This window comes from Lichenostomus cassidix, chromosome 2 (genome assembly GCF_008360975.1).
Source record: "Lichenostomus cassidix isolate B80296 chromosome 2, HeHo_3.0, whole genome shotgun sequence".
NCBI classification, from domain to species: Eukaryota; Metazoa; Chordata; class Aves; order Passeriformes; family Meliphagidae; genus Lichenostomus; species Lichenostomus cassidix.
The window spans coordinates 66,565,659-66,587,733 of NC_139482.1; the positions used below are offsets into that span (position 1 = coordinate 66,565,659).

The window sequence follows — 22,075 nt, forward strand, 5'->3', positions numbered from 1 at the left end:
GCAAACCAGCTGATGGAGTGCAAGCAGGAATAGAGGTAAATCACCTATGAGATAGATGAAGTATCGAAACTAAGTGTCTTGAGATAGCTACAAGCTTGGCAAGGCCCTGCGCTACGGAGAAAGGAAAACCATAAGCACCAGGTGCTCACTAGCATCCTGTCTAATTTAGTCAGCAACTTTTCTGGAAAAAGTTTGCAGTTGATCTCTGGAACCCAAAAGCCTTTGCAAAACCAGCCCACCACGTTGGGTCCCTGCTGCAGGTCAGCCCCAGACACATGTGGAGAGAGAGAATACTTTCCTAAGCAGGAACTCACTGGAAAACAAAGCAAGCACAGCCTCACAGACAAAATTCCCTCAAAGTACTAATCATGCACAATGCCCCAAGGTGCTGGTCTGCCCTGAAGAACCAAAGGTCCCACCCCAACCTGTCCTCCCTTTCCAGCTGTGCCTCTTAATGACTTTCAGTGCTGCAATTCCATCAAGACACCATCTTGTGCCAACGAGCATCAGAATGAGACATGTGGTAGGCAGGCGGAGGTTTCTTGCACACTTCAGTGTGTCCCAAGTGCTCCTCTTCCAAGTAAACAAGTCCCAAAACTTTACAGGTATCTTTAAAAAGCCTCACAAATTAAAACTGAAGTATAAGCAATGCACAACCTGACAGTATTTTACGAATATAGCTGAACAGCTGGAAAAGAGGCAAGGAGAAGGGTCAACCCACGTCAATGGTCCAAAATCCTTAGCTGAAAATGCGTTGATCTGACAGTGGAGGTAGGTCGTAGTTACATTTATTAAATTTGAAGACAGCCCTGTGCCAGGTTCCTATTCCACACCTTAACTATTCTATGTTAAAACATCCTTCAGTGTCAAATAAGAAAGATAAAACAAACAGGAAAAAAACACCCTGACAAGGCTCAAATAACCCAGCATGAAATGAAAACAATTAAAACATAGAGTATGGGAATGTCCATGGGCACACACCATTTGGGGGTAAAGCTCAGTACTTTAGATACCAGCATTTTCCCAAAGCTTGTGCACTTGTATGAAAACAGGCTTAGGAATGGGACCTGTCCTGTTTCACTCATGGCTGAATGCCAGAAGAAAACAGGTCAGTTTTGCACTCAATAGGTGAATATTTATTATTTAAAAGGGCTGAAGTCTAGTTCAGGCATTACTCTTTGGCATAGTTTTCTAAAAATCACTGTCAATTACAGCACAAATGTTTTGTTAATGAGAAAGATCTTGTCTTCAGCAGAGAGCACCTTCAAAAGACACAAAATGTCAAAATGCACTCGTTTTCCCACTTCAGAGCAGCTTGCTGGCAGGTAAAATACATAATTAATAAGGATAAATGATTAATTCACCTTTGAGCTGGCTCATGGCTTCATCTCATTTGCAAGGCACTGCTGCAATCTGCCTATCACAAGCAATCCCACTGCCCAGTCAAGTCACTGGGCCAGCATTTCACTACCTCTGTTCCACCTTCCCTGCCCATGTGCCCACTGGATCTTTGCCTTCCACCCAAGCAGCAGCTCATGCACTTCACCAGCACATTATCCATACTAGGCTCAGATCATCAGACAAAACCAAACTCTTTCTCTCTAAACTTTCACTCAGAGGTGAAGTCTCATACACTGAGAGGTTTGTCCACTGCTGGTCAAAGTATTGGGAAGAGGTAAAGTCACGCACACATGGTAAGAAGGAAATCAGAAGCTGCACAGGAATCTCCACACTTGCCCTCACCTCTAAAGTCTGCAAGCAATCATGGGGCAAACCAGTTTGGGACTTGAAGATAAGGTAGTGGTGGCACTTCCTGCTCCCTCCATACGCTTTTTATGCAGCATGGGGGACTGGGGCAGAGAAGACACCTTGCAGATGCCTGCAGGACTAAAAGCAGCGTCTCCAACCTCAAGTGCCAGCAGCAGACACCTCAGTCTGGTGGAAGACCTGCTCACGGTCTGTTCTGCCCTCAAGCCTCCTCTTACCTGTATGAGACCGCATATGTCGCGTCAGATCTTGCAGAGACCAGAAACGCTTGTTGCACACAGTACAGACTTTCTTTCTTTTGTCTGCTTTTGCAGTACTCTTAGCCCCATCAGTCTTTGGTTTGTCATCACTGCTCTTCTCAGTGGACTTTCTCTCTGTGCCTTCCCCCTCAGAGATGCTTTCGCTCTCTTCATTCTCCTTTCCTGTTGCCTCAAAGTCCACAGGAGACTCCACTACCTTCAAGTCCAGCGGAGACTCTTCCTGCTCAAGACCAGAGTCCTGCATCGAGGGAGCTCCTGCATCATCCTGAATGCTTTTGCTTTCATCCTCACTGCTCCTTTCATCCTTTCTGTCCTCACGAATGTGGGCTTTTTTGTGACGGCTAAGAGTGCCAGCAAACTTGAAGGTTTTGCCACAAATGTCACAGGCATGTTTCCTTTCAGTCTGAGAACTGCTGCCTGCGCTCTGGTCACTCTCTGCCAGCTTGAAGTCCATTAATTTGCTGGCAAAATTGAGGTCAAGACTTTTGTTACTTACAGAATCTTCCTCAGGGCCCTCTTCATATTCATCCACTTTTTCTTCAGCATCCTCTTCTGCCAGAAGGCAGTCAGCCTTCTGCTCCTCCTTGGGGCCACGGTCACTCTCTGGTAGCTCTGCCATTTCCTCTGACTGCTCCTTCTCGCAATAGGTCAGGTTCAAGACTTTGTTTCCTGCAGCTAGTGTCTCTGCATCAGCCTGGCTCTCTGCAAGGAAACACAGAGAAACTCTCAGTGGGATGCTCTCTGATAATTCCCAGCTACCAGCAGTGAGCCTGCACACGGACCCAGAAGCATTGCTTCTGATCAAGGGTCCCAACATTTGCTTCTCCTGTCTGTGACCTAGGCCAGTAACTTACAGCTGAAAAGAGATCAAAACACCACAGAACCCAATTAACAAGATGATACAAAACCTTTCACAAAATGCTTTCTTTTCCAAAATAGACTCACAATCTCAGCAGCTTCTTGAAATAATTCTAAATATAATCACTTTTAACCAAAGAACACAACACACTTAGACACCAAAGAAGAGCTGAGGTCACTATCACAAACAGACCACTCCAGAGACATGTGGATGTATCACTAAAGGAAATGTAAAGGCCTCATGCAACCAACTGGTACAATTAAATGTGAGCAGTTAGTGGAGACAGTAACACAGAAGTTGGCTTAAAAAGCTGGGTTTACACCATAAAAGCAGAAGATGTGGAAGTTTGTCCACACTTGAGTATCTGATATGCCACTTGGAGACAAAACATAGAGCCACGGGGCAGTAACAGGCTCTGCTGTTTCACAGTTACCCTACAAGAAGGCAAAAATTACCTAAGATGTGGTCCTTAATGGTGTCCTCTGCTTACTCATCTGTCTGCAGCATTCATGTTGCTGAAGATGTAACATGTCCAAAAAACTAAAACAGGTAAGATGCTTAGGGAGAACAGAGGGCTGGAGCTGTACCCCTTCCAAGCTCTACACAAACAGTGTATTTGTAAATAGGAAATAAGCTAGACTGGCTCTGGAGGCCAAAGCTGCTGCGGATGCACAGCATGTAACTGCATCCCCAGTGCCACTTCCCAGGAATTGTTCCAGGACACGAACTTCACAAACTGTGTTTTCTGAAAGCTGAAACTTTTCTTTAAGTCCTCTAACCCACCTCCTTCTTACTGACAGCAGGCGGCAAAGGGAGCCCACAACCTATCCGGCATTTCAACATTCATCTCCAAGCCCAATAGCTGCTGAGTAACTACAGGGATTTGGAAACTCTGGAAGAGCAGGGCAAGTTCTCTGACACAGTACAACATGTGCTTGTTTCCAAATTGCCTGGATTTCCTATTACAGGCTGGGTTTTTTTCCTAAGCAAGGAGTAAAAACAGAAGATAAGATAGTTCTCAGGCACTGATTAGTTTGAATGTAGTCTTGCAACATGACTTGCACTGACCCCATCTCCTCTCACTAGTGAGAATAAATGGCCATTAAACAAATGTCAAAGTGTAGTAGTATTTCTGATGACAGAGAAGGATCACTTAATAGTGCACAATTCTTCATACACTTTTGCTTGGGGGAGTGTAAGGGGGAAAAGTGACCTATCACAAAAAGTAATCTCACCTTTTAATCAAAACAGATCTGTTTACATAGTGGATTACAAAAAGTTCATTGCTCATCTAATTATCTGCCTTTTAAAACACACAAGCAAGCCCTAATCTGTGCATAAGGCTAGAGAATCTGAGGATGGGAATGTCTGAAAGCAGATGTCGGCTGCCCTGTCTCATCCCCTGTGAGGTCAGGAAATGCTCCCCTGACAGGATGTGTGTTCAGCCAAAGAAAGGCTGCCAGCACAGCACAGAGTGGGTTCATTAGGGAGAGGGGCAGGAAACCATGTGAGCTCTGCTAGGATGGAGATGAGTGAAGAGCATGAGGAAAGCAAGATGGGAGAAAGCTCCTTTTAATCATACCCAGAGATGCTCTGTAACTCTTTAATGACCAAAGAGAAAACAGTAGATGCAGAGGGAGTTTTTTCCTGGTTTTTGAACATGAAACATCAGAAGCAAAGTGAGTGAGGAGAATATCCATGAATAGCACTCAAGGTGAGAGAAAGCCAAAACCAGCATGTTTTAAAACTCTCAATTCAGAAGTCCCAACTTTGACATTCAACATCATATATCATGCATGATTTTCCAATTTTTCCTCAACTTTTTCTTCTTCTGCTTCTAGTATTTCCAAAAATATATTACTTTTTTTACAGTGTACTCATTCTTCAGTGAATTGTACTTGAACTCCATCTCCTTCTTTCCTCTCCTCTGTGCCCTGGGCGCCTTTCCAGCTGTTATTCTGTTCTTGCATGCCTGGCCTGCAACTACATTTTCCTGTGCACAAGAGAAAACACTTCAAGGGATAGGTGGTCCACAGGTAAGTGATGTACTGGCACAGGCAAACAGATGAGGTTGACATCAAGAAAAAGAAACTCTGAAGTTTAACAATGTGCCTTCACAAAGGGCAAAACCCACTCCAGACCCTGGGAACATGGATGCACACAGGCCTTCTCTTCTGAAGCTGGCCCAGCACCCCTGAAGGAACACATTCAAAACTCGGGTACGGATGTAGCCAGGGACATGTTGACACATGTACGTGCTCGGGGGAGCACTCTTCCTCCTCACCTGCACAAATCAGACCTGCCCTTTTCCTTGCTGAGAAGGAGTTTCACAGGCCCCTTAGGAAACTTTGTATGTGTACTTCATGTAAAGCAGCAGTTCCTGACTAGCTGAGCTGCTCTGTGGTTACCCCCCACCTGTGCAGTTGGTTCTGCAGCTGGTGAAAAAGTGAGCTGCTTTGCACAAATCCTGGTTATTTGTGGATGGGTGACAATCAGCCCAGTTCTGCTTCTGATGAACTGGAAAAGTAGCAGGGGAGCTGTGAAGGTGTGTGGTAAACACAGCAGTCATGAAGACAATTTTGCCAGGTCTGGTGTGGGATTTATCCTGCAGTGCAAGCGATGGCTGCAAGCATAGTCCTGTACTGGAGCTGCTTCACCCGCTCCAGTGGAGGTTAAGCCTAGCCTGCACTACTGTTTTCTTCCTGCTTACATGCTCATTGCAGCAACAGAAACCCTGCTGGCCACACAGCTCCAGCAGGCTTTTGTCTTACACAAGGAGGAGGATTTTGACAGCTTTCAAATCTGGGCAAACATCCCTCCAGTGAGACTGAGCTCCTCTCAAATGGGTAATTCCCATCTCCAGAATTTGGCTGATTTATGTTGCAGAACAGTCACTTGATTCCAGGCAGTGAAGGAAACAGGATGCACAGGAAAGGCCTGCTGTTTCTTTTGCCCCTTTCCCATCTTTCACTTACTAAGGCTGTAAAATGCTTTCCGGTCCATTTGTTATCCCACAGATATTTACACTTGGTGGATCAAGAGGACAAGAGTGGAGAAATCCACTTGTCAAGGCTCCCACCTGCAGCCACTTCATCAGCAACCCTGGGAGTAGAATATGTTACTTTGTCATGTTCAACCAGAGTTTGTGTCACTCCCCCAAAATGAAGAGAAGAAGGTGACACTATTTGAAGATCTCAATTCTGACACCAGAGTCAAAAAAGGTGTGCAGGATAAGGGAGAAAGAGGAGAAGAGCAGGGAGGTAAGGACATAAGGAAGAAGGTGACACAAAACGACCACTGGTAACTCAGCTGCTGCCTTGTCAGCTCCTGAGAAAAAAAGAACTTCTCATGAGATGTATTCATAAGCAAAACCTCAAGCACTCCATCCAAGAATACAAAAACTTTTCCATTTGCATGAAAGAAAGCGCTATATAGATGTAGCCAAAATCATTTTTCCTTCGAACTGTGGAAAGAAAAAACTGTTTTGCTGAAGTCTATTTACAAATCAAGTTGCAGTCTTTGGTCAGCCCAGTCAGAAGAATACACTTTATCTTTTATTGGTGGCATGAAAGGGAAAGAGAAGGGAACTACCTTCTGACATATGCAAACCAAATTATGAAGAAGGACACCAAACGTGAAAAATTTTAGATAAAAGAGCAGATACAGATCAAGGTGGGGAGCTTTTTTTTTCTTTTTTCCTGTGGTTTTCTTTTTTCCTGGAACTGTGGTGGAATAGAGAGAAAAACCTGAGATGCTACGAAGTTACTAGACAAAACAAGATGTAATTTTGTTGCTAAAGCAAGTGTTTACTGATAAACATTCTTAACATCCCAACAGAAATGTTAGAAAACCCATCACATAAATAATCCTCCTAACTGGAGAAAACAAAGCACTGGAAATGGATATGGTACAAGCAGTTGGCAGTATCAGTCAGATGAGCTGATGATTTAATATTTTCCCTACATTAACTGAAATAACCCCAGCTTGTTTTATATTCTGCAATAGAAGCAGCCACCACTAGGTGACAGCAGTTTTAGTAAATTTGGGAATTTTTGGAGCCACACACACAGTGTTTCTTCTACTTCCACCCACAAACTGGAGAACATCTTTTAAATCTGCAGAGTCAACCTGCAAAATTTTGGGTGTTATCTTTGTCCATTTTTACTGTAAACATTTTTAATATTAAAATTCAGCCACCTTCATTACATCACCTGCAACGAAACAAGTTAGATGTTTAACCAGTCCACAGCAGAGAGAGCTTCAGTTTTATCTCTATACCTTGTGAAATAAAAATATTCAAGCTAGAAAAGGACTATTTAGAGTAAATGGAACCGAATACATCTGGGGAAAAACATACCTTTGTTTGTAACACAAGGTATGATTGATTCCCCAGTACCTTCAACAGAGCAGCTGAAGTCATGAAGAGAAGTTTTCAAGACTAGCTCTGACTGCACCTACCATGGGGAATCTGCACTGAAGGTAGCAGGGGGAAAATCCATACTTTGAGCTTATGGTGAATTCCACCGTTCAGCAGAAAGGCAGTCTGATGTGGAGCTGACAATACAATCAGCAGGCTATACTCCATTTCCTCAGTATCTTCATACAACAGCTCTAGCACTTGGGCCAACCCCCAGCAGCAAGTTTTACTTTACCCTGAGCTGTGGCTCTAGAGCAGCTGTTAAACTGCGCCTGACACAGAAAACACAGTTTCAAGCCTTTGTCCTCTAAGAAATAACCACAAGTGTAGTTCAGAGGTACAGACAGCTAGAAGTTTGGAAAAAGTCCCCCACTATACCCAGGGCTCACATGATTTCTGGAGGGATCACAGTGTGGCAGATATCTAGAGCAAAGATGAATTCTGCTAAATGCTAATCAGAAAATTCACTGTTTATACTTCCTTTGTAAATATTCACCTAGTTAGTGCAGAGCAGTTGTGATCCACCCTCTCACGTTAGGGGCAAGTCTCTTTAAGAAAGGGATCTTTCCTTAGCAAATTCTCTTTCTCTATTACATAAGAGATAATCCCTTACCCCATTCCTATCCCACATCTCTGTCAACTGTATTTTGTTGCAAGAAGGGAGCATTCAGACAGCCTTAAGGAGACAAAGGCAGGGCTCCTTTAACATGATGAAAGTGGGCAGTTCCTTAAACTGCTCCACATTTTCCTTGTATGCCTCTCTGCTGGGACAGTTTTCCCCTGGTCTGACTGCTGTGAGCTGGGCAAAATGTCCTCAGTTTGCTTCAGGTGCTTTAGACCATTCCCTTCCTCTCCATGTAGCAAGGATATGAGCAAGCCACATCACTTACACAGCCTCCTCATCTCTGAATCCTATTCAAAACCACCATCCTGTTTTTGTTTTGGTTTAAAACAAGACCAAAAGAAACCCTCTATCAACGTGTTCCCAGTGACACTCTATTGAACTGCACTTCCTGTCTTACACCTCATCCTAAAGCTTTGCTTTATTTATGGCTGACCAAACACCATCCAAGCATCTCCCTTCATTCCCTTTCTTTTTTGCATGCAGTGAAATCTAGATGACTACTCACTTCCAAGGACAGCCCTCACAAGGACTCTGCATGTGAGCCCAGAGCATGCTGTTTACCCACCTTTTTAAGCCAGCACCAAAAGAAACCACCCCATTTTAAACTTAGCCACAGTTTCAAACTCTTAATTTACGTCCACGGATTTGGAAAACCCTTTTTCTTGGACAATGGAGGGAGACCACAAGTCCAGAGCTGTTGAATGATTCTGAACCGTGATTAACCACAGCTCGGTGAAGCCAGTTATAAACACTAAGCTGTGCTAGAAAGTGCACGTGGTAACTATAACTGTGTGCACTATCGGATCTGGACTCCCTCCTTGCTTCCTAAAGCTGCTATTTGAAGACACAACGCACTGACAGCAAAGCCAATTTCAACAGCACCAATCCCAGTGCCTCCCAGAAGATGCTGCCAGCTCCACACCTCAGCTGCATCAATGTGCTCCTTTAGGGCTGTACCGCCAGCCAGATCCGGGAACTGATCTCATAACTGCCAGTCCCTCCCCTTGCCCTTTTAATTTTTTTGGGCAGCTGGGTCAGCTACAGCTGCAGGGATGAACAGTTGGGAACAAGTCGAGCCAGTACTGCCAATAAGTGCTTTGTTATCCAACCATGGCCCAAGGCTCTGTCTGCCGGGGGCAGGTCGAACCACTCTGACCAGCCTGGCGCCAGCTGCTAAGAACAACATCTACCTTGCACCCAAGTCCTACCCACCCTATGTGCTGCACCAGCACTCATCTGAGTGCCTTTAGAAATGCTTGCCTCCTCACCCCACCGAACAGCCGAGCTGCTTTAGGACCCCTCTGACTAAAAAGAAAGTCTTCAATCGACTCAAGCAGGACATTTCAGTTTTATTCTGCCGTGAAAACTGTCAGAGGTGAGCACTTTCAGAGCCCTTTCTGCAGACTTTTGTTCCAGGAGGGGATCATGTCATAACACGAGTCTTCCTCTCTCCCACTGTAGCCATCTGTTGTCTGCATAGGCAGGACAGCCCACGTGACACCCTAGATACCACACTACAGCCCTCTGAAGTTACAGGCTGTTAACATGGTAACAAGGCAACTTACTCTCTTCATGATAGGCAAGATCAAATCATGTCGTAACAGGTCCCCAGCATGGCAGATTGCAATGCCAGACTAGTACTGAGACCTGTATTACCACATTTGAATCACTGCAAGGCAACCTGCTGTATTGAAAGAAGAAGAAAGGATGAGAGAGGCTGGCAAGACAGCAGACTTTCCCAAACAAACTGGTGCATGGAGATGTAAGAGGAAAATCCTCTTACATCTGATCATCAGCTACCTTGAGGTTGAGAGTAATAACTCATTTGTAATTTTAACTACCCTGATGCACACAATCAACTTCTTCCTGCTTTTAGGTTTGTTATTTCAACAATTCTCCCACGAAACTAACTTAAAGTGACACAAAGTGACACTGTCTGTACTGGAGGTGTGAATAACTTACAGCAACAGCTCCCTTGTCCAAGCAGTTTTCAGACAAGGGATGTGTACCACCATCTGCTGAGCTTCCTTCTTGCACCTATCCCATTTGGTCAGCACAGCAAACCCTGAGTGGCTGTGCTCACCCTTGGTTTCATGTCAGCTCCTCCTTTCTGGCTAAATGCCACCCACCTGCCTACAACGAAGCCTTGCATGACCTGACACTGAATCTCTTTCGCGACTGTCAGGACAGAGTGGGCAGTATGATGGCAGGTGAGATTCAATGCAGATTAATACAAGCTGAAACAATCTAACCCTTGCCTACGTGATGCTGAGTACAGTACTGGCAGGTACATTCAGGCAGGAGGACTTAAAGCCGTCACTGATGTCTCTCCAGGATCACAGGCTTGGCCTGCAGAAGCAGCCAAACTAAAACCAGACTGCATCAGCAAGTTCAGAAAACTGGAGTGACCTGCAGACAACAGCTCCATAAACAGGTAGTAAAGGGAGAGGGGCAGGCATGTGCCCTGGAACACACAACCCTAATGAAGGATGCTGATGGAACTTGAAGAGCAAGAGGCCAGAAGAAGTGGCTGTGTCCATATGTTCACACTAAATAGTATATCCTACTGCTACCATTGGAGACAGCAGTACAGCTGCTCCGATGTGGAAGGGCACTTCTCACATCTCTATGCTTTTTCTTGTCTGCAGCATTCAGCCTGAGTACAACCTGGCTTTGCTGTTCTGAACAGCTGGGAAAAGATGAATGTGCCACTGTGAGATCCAACATCCTCTTCCTTACGCTGGGGGATAAGCCCACTTCTCTTCAGGTAGCACCTGGCAACTCCAGGCTTGTGCAAATACTGCTAGATTTGGTAGAAATGACATCGCATTTTTGGCAGGGGAAGGGCTTCTGGCCTGACACAAGATAAAATGTATGAATATCCTCCTTGTGTGTAGTAAGAAACTTCCTTAGTTTTCTTCTTTTTCCTCTGTTACTGCTTGGTGACCAACCACAATATCCTGACCGCAAGCTCACCAACAGCAGGCTCTGCCTGGAAATGCCTATCACCTATGTGAATTGACACAATTCCCATCAAAACCACAGGGCATCTCTCCACTGACTTCAGTGGAATCAAGGCCCATATGTTGAATAAGCAATTAATTATTTTCCCTCAGGAGAAAGTTTTTCATGTCTGCAATTCATTTAAATGACTAGAACAGTGAAGGAACCGAGCACAGAAAAAGTTAAAAGAAAAGCCAGGATCATGCAGTGCAATGAGGAAAGCAATCCTGCAAGACATCTTTGTGAAGAAGAAAGAGATTGAGAGGATAGTTACTTGTAAAAGGAGATCCGCCCCTGTCACACCTTCCACCTCACACGCAAAACCTCTGAAAACACACACACCACCCACCCCCTGCCACAGCTAGCAGCCTCTTTGATACAACATTGCGGGTATCTCTCACTTTCATCTTCCGAAAGTTGGTTCTCTTCTAGTTAACATCTCAACCTGTACCAGGGATTCCCCGCATCTTGCAGACATCTCAAGAGCTGTTTCTTTCTCTTAATTTTCTTCCAGTGTTAACACAACTTTTTAGATGCATCTTGTTACTGCTTTTTTGTTGGCTTTCAAGTCACTCTTTTTAGATGCCTGCCAATTCAACCATAAATTTATGGCTACAAATACCACCACGTTTTGCACTTCTATCTGGCTTCATTGCCAATGCAGATAACAAAACTTCAAAGTTAAGCAGAAATCCTTTTGGTTCATGATAGCCCAATTCCTTTCCACATTTCTTTTCAAGCATGCAATGACAGGATTAGCTGAAGATTAATTACTTGAAACTCAATCTGAATCTCAGGTCACAATTTTCTCGTATTTTCAACCTTTAAAATGTTTGTATCAAATATCTGTCATACAGACCAATACTTGCAACAAATAAAGTATTCTTCTTTCCACACAGATGTCCTAGTTGGAGGTCTCAAAACCCTAACAAAAATTCCGCTTAATGTGCAAACTCCAATCTTCCCACCCTGAAGCCAGACTGCTTTCCAAAAATGTCACCTTTAAAGGCACAAAATCAGAACACTCAAAATAGCAGTTTCCTCTGCATTTGGTATTTGTCCCTTAAAGGCAACTGGTCTTCTGATAAAATATACTTACTCACTGGAAGATAACCTAAAAAGTCAATGTGCTTTCATTTTTTAATTAGATTTTTCCATAGGAAGAGTCTTCATATCTTAAAGATGTATTAAAATACATCTGTGCCTAAATATTGACTCAGGACTGACTGTAAATTCTGGTCAGCAACACAGCAGGACTAGTCTAGTCTGGACATTTCATAGTAGCCAGTCATCTGAAGGGTGTCTTTTTCAATATAAAAGGTCATCTGAATAATCACAGCATGTAAGATCCGTCCTTAAGGCATCTCCTGCCACTGCTGTCCTAGCAGGAACACATTATTCCCCATGGTAACTGTTGCAAAGTAAAGATGTTTATAATTTCACTTTAAGTCAGTCCTTTTTTTTTACGACTTGTGACCTCCAATCAACAGGAAACATCCAAGTTCATGAGGTAGGTGTAACAGTATTCTATTTATTTATTCCTTAATTTTGTTTATAGATCTTTCCTTATATGGTTTGTTCCTGATGTAGTAGCAAAATGAAACGAAACAAAACAAAACAACCAAACTCCTCTGCCATTAAATCTCACTTTTTACAAAATTTCATCTTGGGCAAAGTAAGACCTGCCATTATCCCTCCAAAAAATATGCTCAAGTGATTCTTCGCAAACAGATTAAGTTGTCTGTAACAAACTAGTGGTTAAAAAAACCTCATTATTGTAATTTTATATAGGACCTAGTCTGATCCCATAAATGGAGCAACATACTGTATCCCCTGCAGGGAACATCTTAGTCACTGTTCTGAAAATTTAAGAAGTCAAGAGCAGGAGAGAAGAGCAAAAAAAAAAAGGCAAACCAAGTTGAACATAGAAAAGTAAATTATACAGCAAAGACATCAAGAGAAAGAAAGTATTAAAAGCAAATGTTCAAGCGTGTTCAAACAAAACGCAGCTACTGTGTTAGGCACTGTATAAAACCAAGCTATGCCAAATTGCCAGTGTCCCACTTGTGAGCTTAACATTAAAATAAAAACCACTGAGGAAGGTGTACGCTTCTTCATAGAAATGTTTTTTAATTTAAAAAAACACACAATGGTGTTGAGGCAAGGATAAGCAGAGCAAAAGCTTCCACAAGAGAGACTTCTGCTTGCATAAGGGGTGTGGGTTAGCACTGGCAGGACGTGCATTTTTGCACTTTCACAGAAGGGAAATATGATCTTGACACCACACGGAAGGAGGCCTCTGTGTTGAAATTTTATTAAACATGAAAGACACACTTGCAAAAATCTTCTTATGCCTGTATGAATACAGCAGTTCATAACTCTCAATATACAGATAACACTTAAATGCTCAAAATTATATACCTTTTCCTCATCCTAACTTAGACCACTTACATGAATTACACCTCAATAACAACCTTCCTGCAACTGGACGCAGAAAAGCTGGTTGCTGCTTTTTATCCCAAACAACTGCTTTAGGGTTTTTTGATAGCAGTATTACACAGATCAGCTTGCCTGCTGCGATTGCCTATGGATCACATATCCAACACATGCAGTGTGGAAGCAGATCACCAAGACTCTCATCTATCCCATTCACATCAGCCTGTTAAGTCCTTTCTGTACCCAGGCCAGGGAGCAGCCATCAAGCCCAGATAGTAATAAAGTTTCAATTTTCTCTTTACAATAAGAGTAGCAAATAGATTTTTTCTTAACTCCTTTTTAAAAACAGAGCTATCTAACAAGTCACTGCCTGGGCAATAGGTGGGAACAGGAATGCTGTGCTACACTACAGCACTGTACATTACTCCACAAGAAAACCAATTTGCCCACTCAGAAGATAAAGCCAACAAACTGCTGCATCTACCACAGAGCTGCCAAACTCCTTGCATGCCACCAGCACCTGACAGCCACCACAAAACCACATGGCTTGCTCCATCTGAATGCATCCTTGGGCTTGCTTTGGCACCATCTCCATAGCCCAATTTCCTCCACCTTCCCAGCTTACCTTCCCACTCCCCTCCAGTAGGCCTCATTGGCATTGCTGCCACAGGGGAGCAGCTGGAAACTCCCAGTCTAGAAAGAGAATGCTCATGCCACCTGCAAGCAGATGCCCCAAGGCCAGCCAAAACTTGCTGTGGGGTGGTCTTCCCCACAAGTCTCTCATCATCATTGAGATGATGACTAGAAAAGGGCTCAGTATTATCACTGCCAGAGCACACCAACTAGAATCCGACTATTGCCACTGCTGCAGTATCATCAAAAGTCCTGTGTCTGTGGAGAGAATTCAGCCTTATTACGGTCACAGCTGCTTGCCCTCCTCCTGGGGCTGCAGCACAGGATTTCTAAAAGGATGGTGTCTCCTTCCAAGCCTGGTGGTCGTAAGGCAGACAAATTTTACCAGTATAATTCATGGCTGGGTGCATATTCCTGTCTTCATTAAGGGTTTACACCAGTGCTGCTACCTTGGAAGTCTGCCATCAATAAGCAGGTCAAACCTCTTAGTCTGGGAAAAGCCTCTCCATTGTTTTCTGTCTCATGAACAGTTCTTCAGTAACTACGTATTTTTTTTGGAGACCAGGGTGTTGGAAAACAATTGAGATATGAGTAAAGAGCTCTCCTTCACCACTGAAAGTAAACTGTATGCTTAATAAGATGAAATAATTTGGTCTCTGTAGACCAGAAAACAATAGCCTCACTGTTGCACTGATACCTTGCAAGTTATGTCCCCGCGTCACCCAAAGCAAACTGTAATGGGGACTGCTCCACAGCTCAGATTCCCTTTAAACCTCTTAGCTAACCTCTTTTACCTCTTCAGGTTTCCCTCTTTAGCACAGACATGAATCAGTTACTTCAGGAAACCTCATTTTCTTTTAAAAATAAAATTAACTTTCATAAGGCTATATTCAAATTCCCTATGTTTCTTATAAAAATCCCTAATTTTTATGTTTTATGCCAGGAGTCGAGATGCATAATGAAGCAAATAATATCAACAACTGTGACTGACTTAAATGGGAGCAACAGCAAGTAGAGCTTTGTCCTCTCTCTCTCAAGCAGGATGAGAATCTACTAATTACTTTATTACAGTGTGGGTGGAAGAATGAGTGAACTTCAAATCAGCATAGCATTCAATGCAGTATTTCCTTTATAGTGAAGAATGAAAAATAACCCCAGACCTAGAATAAATCTCCCTACCCAATTCCTCTTTTTGTTTACACCAGATCTGAGGTTACTCACACAGCAGCACAAAGCTAGAGATTCCATACACATCTCCACACCTTAGGGCATGTGCCCACCTTTAGTTGTCTATCTCTGAAGAGAAACTTTTCCTAGAGGCAAGCTATTACGTACGTAATGCTCAGGATGAGCAGTTTCTAGCATCCTCCCTCTTTGATCTGTCAAATAAAAGCCACCGCAAGAAAAAAAAAGGCTAAATAAACACTATTATTTTATTTTCTTACCACAGTTCTACACTTACTGGCTCTCATTTTTAGAGATCTTTTTATCATTACTGATGCAGACAAACAGCCATCAGAAGCAGACAAACAAACCATGTAAGACACAATGAAATATTCAACACACACGTTCCCCTTCAAGACAAGACAATAATAACAGAACAACTGAAACCTGAGTCTTTTTCCAGCTACGCTAAGTTATGCCACTGAAATCAAATGGGTATTAACAGTTAACCTCTGATACTCAAAGGCACAGCAATTACTCCACTTCTGAAAAATCTACCACCACCACCATGCAACAGCAACAGCTAGGGATTAGCAAAGTAATGAAGAATACAATTCAGACATCAGAGAAAGGAAGATTCCTCCATGGAGATGCCCTTCCATGGGGAACAACCTCTGGGGCTACAATATACTGTGAGCATAGAGCACTCTTACCTGTGTGAGTGAGCATGTGCCGCTGCAGGGCATGTGCCCATGGAAAGACTTGAGGACAGTAAGGACAGGGGATATTTTGCAGGCAGTCTGAGTAAGCATTCCTCTTCCCTCTCAGCAGCTTATCCTTGGCAGTTTCCTTCTCATCCTCACTTGTTCCATTTCTGCCACTTTCTTCCTTGAAATTGTCAGTGGACTGCAGAAATGGGCTAAATTTGTTAGTGTCTGTGGTAGCCAGCATCTTCTCTATGCTGGCAAACTCCCCACTTGACTCTAGATCCACGCTACTGCTAAGTTTAGGCTTATTTTTCGTTCCTTTCTTTCTACCTCTTTTCTTAGTCAACCCAGCATCAGCAACGGGAGACTGCTCTGGATCACAAGCCTGAGACAGGTCACTGGGCAGGTTGGAGTCTCTCTGAACGGTGGTCACGATTGTCACTTTAGCTTTGGCATTCCCTGATTTGTCACACCCAGTGGAGCTGCTCACTGCCTTGGGACTAGCGTCTGCAGCCTCTGTTTTCAGCAAAGTGGGAGCAGAAGACACAGATGAAATTATCTGTGCAATGGAAGCCAATGGTGGCAGCTCTTTAGTTACTGAAGGCTTTGGCAAGAGAGGTGGCGGTGGTGGTTTAGGCCTCAGGGGTCTCAGCAAGGCAGAATTGCCAGGGAGAGCCGGGGAAATGATCGGGACAGTCAAATGCAATGAACCTTTCAGTGGCTGGGGATGTCTGACACCCCGGGTTGTCTCTGAGTTCCCATTGGCACCAAAAACCAAAGGACACTGCAGACAGTTATAGGCTTTATCACTGTTCCCAGAAGCAGCCAACTCTTGATTCCTGGCTTCACAGGGGGCATCATCTTTATCTTTCTTCAGGATTTTGGGGATGGACAGGTCAATAGGCTCCATGGAACAGTCGTAAAGGGACAGAGAAGAGCCAAAAAGGTTCTCCTGTTTCACTTGCACAGCACTCAGGGTTTTGCTCTTCTGAGAGAAATCCAACGGCTCATCAAAATCCATCGGGAAGTTGCCCGCAGGTTCACGTTTGATGGAAACGTGAGACGATGTTCCCAGCAAGAAGCCATTTTGGGGCTCCAGGAAAGGCGTCATGGGCTTGTGGTCCATGTAAGTGCTGTCCTCCAACAAAGAAGGGTCTGTCTGGCTTTCCTGGGCACTGCAGTCCACCATTAAGATGTAGTTCTCAATCTCCTTTTCTTGCACATGCAAGTGCTGCTTGAGGATGTGGTGAATGCAATTCCTCTTGGCCGAAAAGGCCGTGCCACACTCCTTGCACTCGAATGGCTTCTTCTTCTGGCAGCCACTGTGCGTCCTCATGTGAATGCGGAGGGCCCGGTAGTGCTTCAGGTCCTCTCCACACAGCTTGCACACCGTGTCTGGGGAGCAGAAAGCATCCACCATCTCTGCAGCATTGCTGGTGACATATTCAATGTTCTTCTCAATATCCTTCCTGGTCACTTTGAGGTGCTTCTTTCGCAGGTGCCTCTCACAGTTGGCTTTCACTGTGAACGGGTAGTGGCAGATTTTACAGATGTAAGGCCTCTCCCCGCTGTGTGTCCGCAGGTGCCGGATCAGCGCTGCCTTGTCCGCCGCGATGTAGTCACAGATGTTGCACTGATACGGGGAAATACCTAAGTGAGAACGGATGTGAGCTCTCAGGACACCAGAGAAGGCAAACACCTGGTCACAGAAACGGCAGGGGTACAAAACTTTCCTCATGGTTGGGGTCTTCTTGTTTGCTGCCCCTGCAATGATGGCTTTGAGGTCTCCTTCTGTGACTTCTTGCTTGATCTTGGTTTCCATACTCAGAGGCAGGAGAGCTTCAATGATGCTGTCCTGCTCCAGCTGTGTCTTCATCTCATGCTGAGTTAAAGGCTCTACTTTGGGTTGGAGGAGCAACTGTGAGGAAGGACTTGATTTGGCTCCTGGCTGGGGGAGATGAGAGTTGGAGGCGGACTCCACTGAGTTCTTGATCAGCCTCAGAGGGGGAGGTGGGAGGCTTGGGCTGATGCAGCCAGGGGAGGCTTGCTGGGCACTGATAAGAGGAGGAGGTGTAGAGGTTGCGACAACTGTTCGGGGTGTTACCAAAGGCTTTGGCTTCAGTGGTGGCATATGCTTGAAAATTGACTGCACAGGGACAGAAGGTGCCTTAGAAAGTGGAGGAAGACTGATTTGAGGAGGAGCAGAAGAAGCCATCTTCAAGATCTGCTGAATGTCTGCCAGCTCAATGGCAGACTCATTGGAGATGGGTTTCACCACAATACTGCTGTCAGGCTGGATAATAAAACCCTTCTGGAAAGGCTGCAGCGAGAGAAGCTTTATGTTTTCTTTCGTAGGGGGAAGGACTGAAAATGACCCTCCCATGGAAGCAGCTTCCAGAGGAGAGAGGCTGAGCAGGCTGGTGCTGCCAGGTTCCTGAGGTAGGTTACTCTTCAGTGCTCTGAGCCGCATTTCTTGGACCTCGTCTTGTGTATTGTCCTCCTGCTTGACAGGCTTGATGTCTTTGGTGTACTGTAGGCCCAAGGATGCCATGAAGGCTTTCTGGTCTGGGTTCTCACCGGGTGGGGTTGTGGGCTGTGGCTTGTGCTTGTCTTTTCCCTGATCCACCACGTGAGTTTCTGTGTGCAGTTTTAGTGCTGAAAGCATGGGGAATGCCTTGTTACACATCTCGCAAATAAATCGATGGAAGTCACTGATGCACCTTCGCAAATTTGTTTCACACCAGACCTGCAACACATGCAAAAATATTTACAGTAGGTATGTCAAACTGGAATGGCATCACACACTGCTGCAAAACAAAAAACAGTGCACTCTCTCTTCCACTAAACTAAGTTGTTTAGAACAGCCACCACTCACCTTACATGGAGATATTCCTGCTCCACAGCCTTTAGTCTCCTAAGGGGTATATCTGAATTAAGAGCTGATTCTGCAAAAGTTCCCTTCTGCAAAGGCAAACTCCTTCAGAAGGCTACTCAGACTCTCAAATTCTTTTCTGTCCTACCTTTCCCTATTAGAAACTTCCCTTGTGTCATTGACAGGACAAGAGCCTCAGTAGACTATACAGCAAGGAAGCTGGGCAGTAGACTACCTCCTTTAGCTCTACCTCAAAAAAACCAGGATGAGGAAGCAAAAAAAAAAACTCAAACAAAACCAAAACAGCAAAGAAAGCAAAACAATATAAACCAACCAAATTAAAATCCCCCAAAAGCAGATCAATTAAACTCAGAGCCTAAAGCAGAGTGATTTTTGATTAAGGAATTCTGATAGCATTTATTCTCCCCAGAAAAACACTAGCAGAGGGCTAGCAAGATCTTTATAGACTCTAAATACTTCACAGGTCTTCTATCATAGTGCAAGCAAAATTATTACAGAAGGAAAATGCTAACATTTAAATTCCTCAATAAATTTAAATGCCTGTCATTAATTACAAAAGAAACAAACTCAAGTTGTTTAAAAAGTGCTTTCTTCTGATGTTTTAAGTTTTATTGCAAAACTAGAACAGACTGACAGAATGACCTACACGCTCCCCTGGACCAGCAGCAAATTTCTATCACCTTGCAATCAGAAGAGTTGGAAACCAATGCTTTACTCCCAGAAGAATAAGGAAAGTGCGGAAACTAAGCATGGTCCTGCTGGATTGCGCTATTTCTTTAAAATAGCTATGCAGCTTCATTCAGACTCAAACTAACTAAGGTTTATTTGACAGAGGAAGGAATCATACCACCCAACAGAAAGCTTCATTGCTCTCAGAAAAATATTTACAGACTACCTCTGTGCCTTTCCCCAGCCACTGTTCCTCAAAGATGCAAAACCCTCAAACCTGACAGGAGGAACACTGTGGAGTGTTTTGCGGGGAAATCACTCAAGATGTCACTGTTTAGTAAGTAAGGCGACTGCTCGAAGTTTTTTGTAATAAAAACTTTCATACCCCAACTACATCCTTGTCAGAGTAAACTAAAATAAATAATGTCTTCCTTACCATGTGTACTCCCTATTGATTTCAGATATAGGTTTTTTGGGGTAGGCTCAAAGGGTCAAGGATCTAATATGACCAAAGTTTTCCTTTAACATTTTTTATACATCTTGACACTCATAGTTATCCACTGGAATGGTGAAAAAATATACTTTAGATGAAAAAAGAAAAAGGAAAGGCAGAAAGTGTGTGAAGCCTACACAAACACTGGTGATGTGCTTTCCACAAAAGATTCTACATTCAGGACACATCGTTCAATTACTTCATCAGATAAGCATTGTAGCAGCTGGTACCTTAAGCTATGAAGGGCAGAGAGTACCTGAGAAATGCGGGGGAACTTCCTACAGGAGAAGTCCGTGAATCCCAAGTCGTGGAAGCCTGCTGGAATCGAAGGGTTGTTCTGAATGAAAGGCTTTCCCATGGGATCTCTGGGAAGCTGCTTGTGAATAACTGCATTATGGCGCAGTAAGCCCCGATGAGTACGGAAGGTAATACAACAGATGTCACACCTGGAAAGGAATAAAATAGAAATGACTTACTGACTGCTGCGAGCTTAAGAACTAGCATTCTTCCTGCACTAGGACATCCTCTATCCTCTCACCCCATGATACCAAGAACCTGCTAAATGCAAAACAAAGCCACAGCGCGTCAAAACCTATCACCACAAAAGGCCATTTCGGTCACAGTCACTTTCTACCACTTTCTGGCTAGTAAGTCCACTGGAAGTTTAAAGAATATGAAAACTGACAATCTCACATGGGCAGACAGTAAAACGGCAGCTGAGACCACAGCCTTGTGAAAACCTTTTCATTGTCGAACCAAAAATATTTCAATGGCCTTACACCATTTCATTTTTACTAAAAAGTACTATTAAAATAAACATTTTTAAAGAAATCAGTGACAAGGAGAGACTAAATCTGACCTAAGCAAGCAAATGTACAAATAACACCTTTATATAACCACTGCTTAAAATATGCTACTGCACACCACTCAAATACCTGTGTGAGAATCTTCCTCACACTGCCTTTCCATAAACTTTCACTGATTTTTCAAAGCTTTTATAAGGAATAGACTGTTTTAAAAGGAAAATCAGTGTTCCTTGAAGGGTAGAAAGGTCAGAGGAGGAAGACCCAAAAGAGATTCAACACTTCTGACACTTTAAAACCCCCTTCACAGCCAGTTTGCCATGAAGAAAAGTGCAGAAGCACTGTCTTTTCCTACCCACACCTTATTGCTGTGATTACTTGCTTTCCTTAAGTTCTCAAATCCCAAATTCATCTGTAAAGGTTTCTTACATAAAGCATTGCATCAACCAAAGCCATGCTGCAGGCAGTAAGGACTATGCAGCAACACTTGGCTAACACGTCAACAAAGCCTATGGCCTTTTAAATATCTGGAATGTGAGCTCTGCAGCATGACAGGTCACGTCCACTCTGCATTCAACAAGTGACACACAGTTTCACTCAGCCTCAAGCTCCTTGTGGTTACAGGTCCAGCTCCCAACCAAAGTATTGGTCTCCTAGAAGCAAGACACCACTGGATATGAGGCAGTCATATTTTGTCAGTGAGAATATTATATGTACTAGGAGATTTTCACATCTGCCCCTGGCCTTAGTTCTCCCCATACTGTCTTTGCTCTCTACATCAAGGAAAAGGACATGTGCCTACTCATTAAAAAAACATCCTGCAATTAGAAGTTACTTCTGACAAAATCCTGAAACCACCCCCTCCCTGTCCTGTCCCTAACAAACTCCCATTGTTGTTCATTTTATCACTACATAAACTCCAACAGCCATTTTTTAATTCCCTGAAAATGAAGAGATAACCAAGTTACCCACAAAGCAACTGCTCTCATAGTCCCTGAGTGGTGAAAGAAGCAAGTGTGAAGTGTATATAACACAGCCATTGTTATCACAGTACTCAGAAAGCTTGGACATAAATATGTGCTGAAGGTTTAATCTGTTTTAACTCTCCTGTCAATTCACTTGCATCGTACCTTTATAATTATTGCTGACATAGTTCCTGCATTCCATTAAATACCAAACCAATGCCATTTACAAAGCTAATGTTTACTTAAAGAGGTATGCCAAATGTGACAACAATCTCAGGGAGGGGGGAATGGCCAACACTTCTCCAGCATCAGGATCTACAGCTCTCCTCCAGCTCACTTGGCAGCACCTACTCTGTGATGCAAAGCTTTCATCTTCAGTGA

The 22,075-nt window shown here is 43.8% G+C and overlaps 1 protein-coding gene across 9 annotated transcripts in view; it reads right to left on the bottom strand.

The window, feature by feature from the left end:
• RREB1 (ras responsive element binding protein 1) overlaps nucleotides 1–22,075 on the bottom strand; it is a 121,967-nt gene that overhangs the window by 3,885 nt on the left and 96,007 nt on the right. For 8 of the 9 annotated variants that reach the window (XM_085051949.1, XM_085051948.1, XM_085051951.1 and 5 more), the window contains 3 exons: nucleotides 20,183–20,372; nucleotides 15,878–18,617; nucleotides 1,986–2,729 (listed from right to left, as the gene is read on the bottom strand). In XM_085051949.1, coding sequence (XP_084908075.1) covers nucleotides 1,986–2,729; nucleotides 15,878–18,617; nucleotides 20,183–20,372 — 3,674 coding nt within the window. The remainder of the gene's footprint in view (nucleotides 1–1,985; nucleotides 2,730–15,877; nucleotides 18,618–20,182; nucleotides 20,373–22,075) is intronic. The other variant, XM_085051957.1, reaches the window with a different exon arrangement.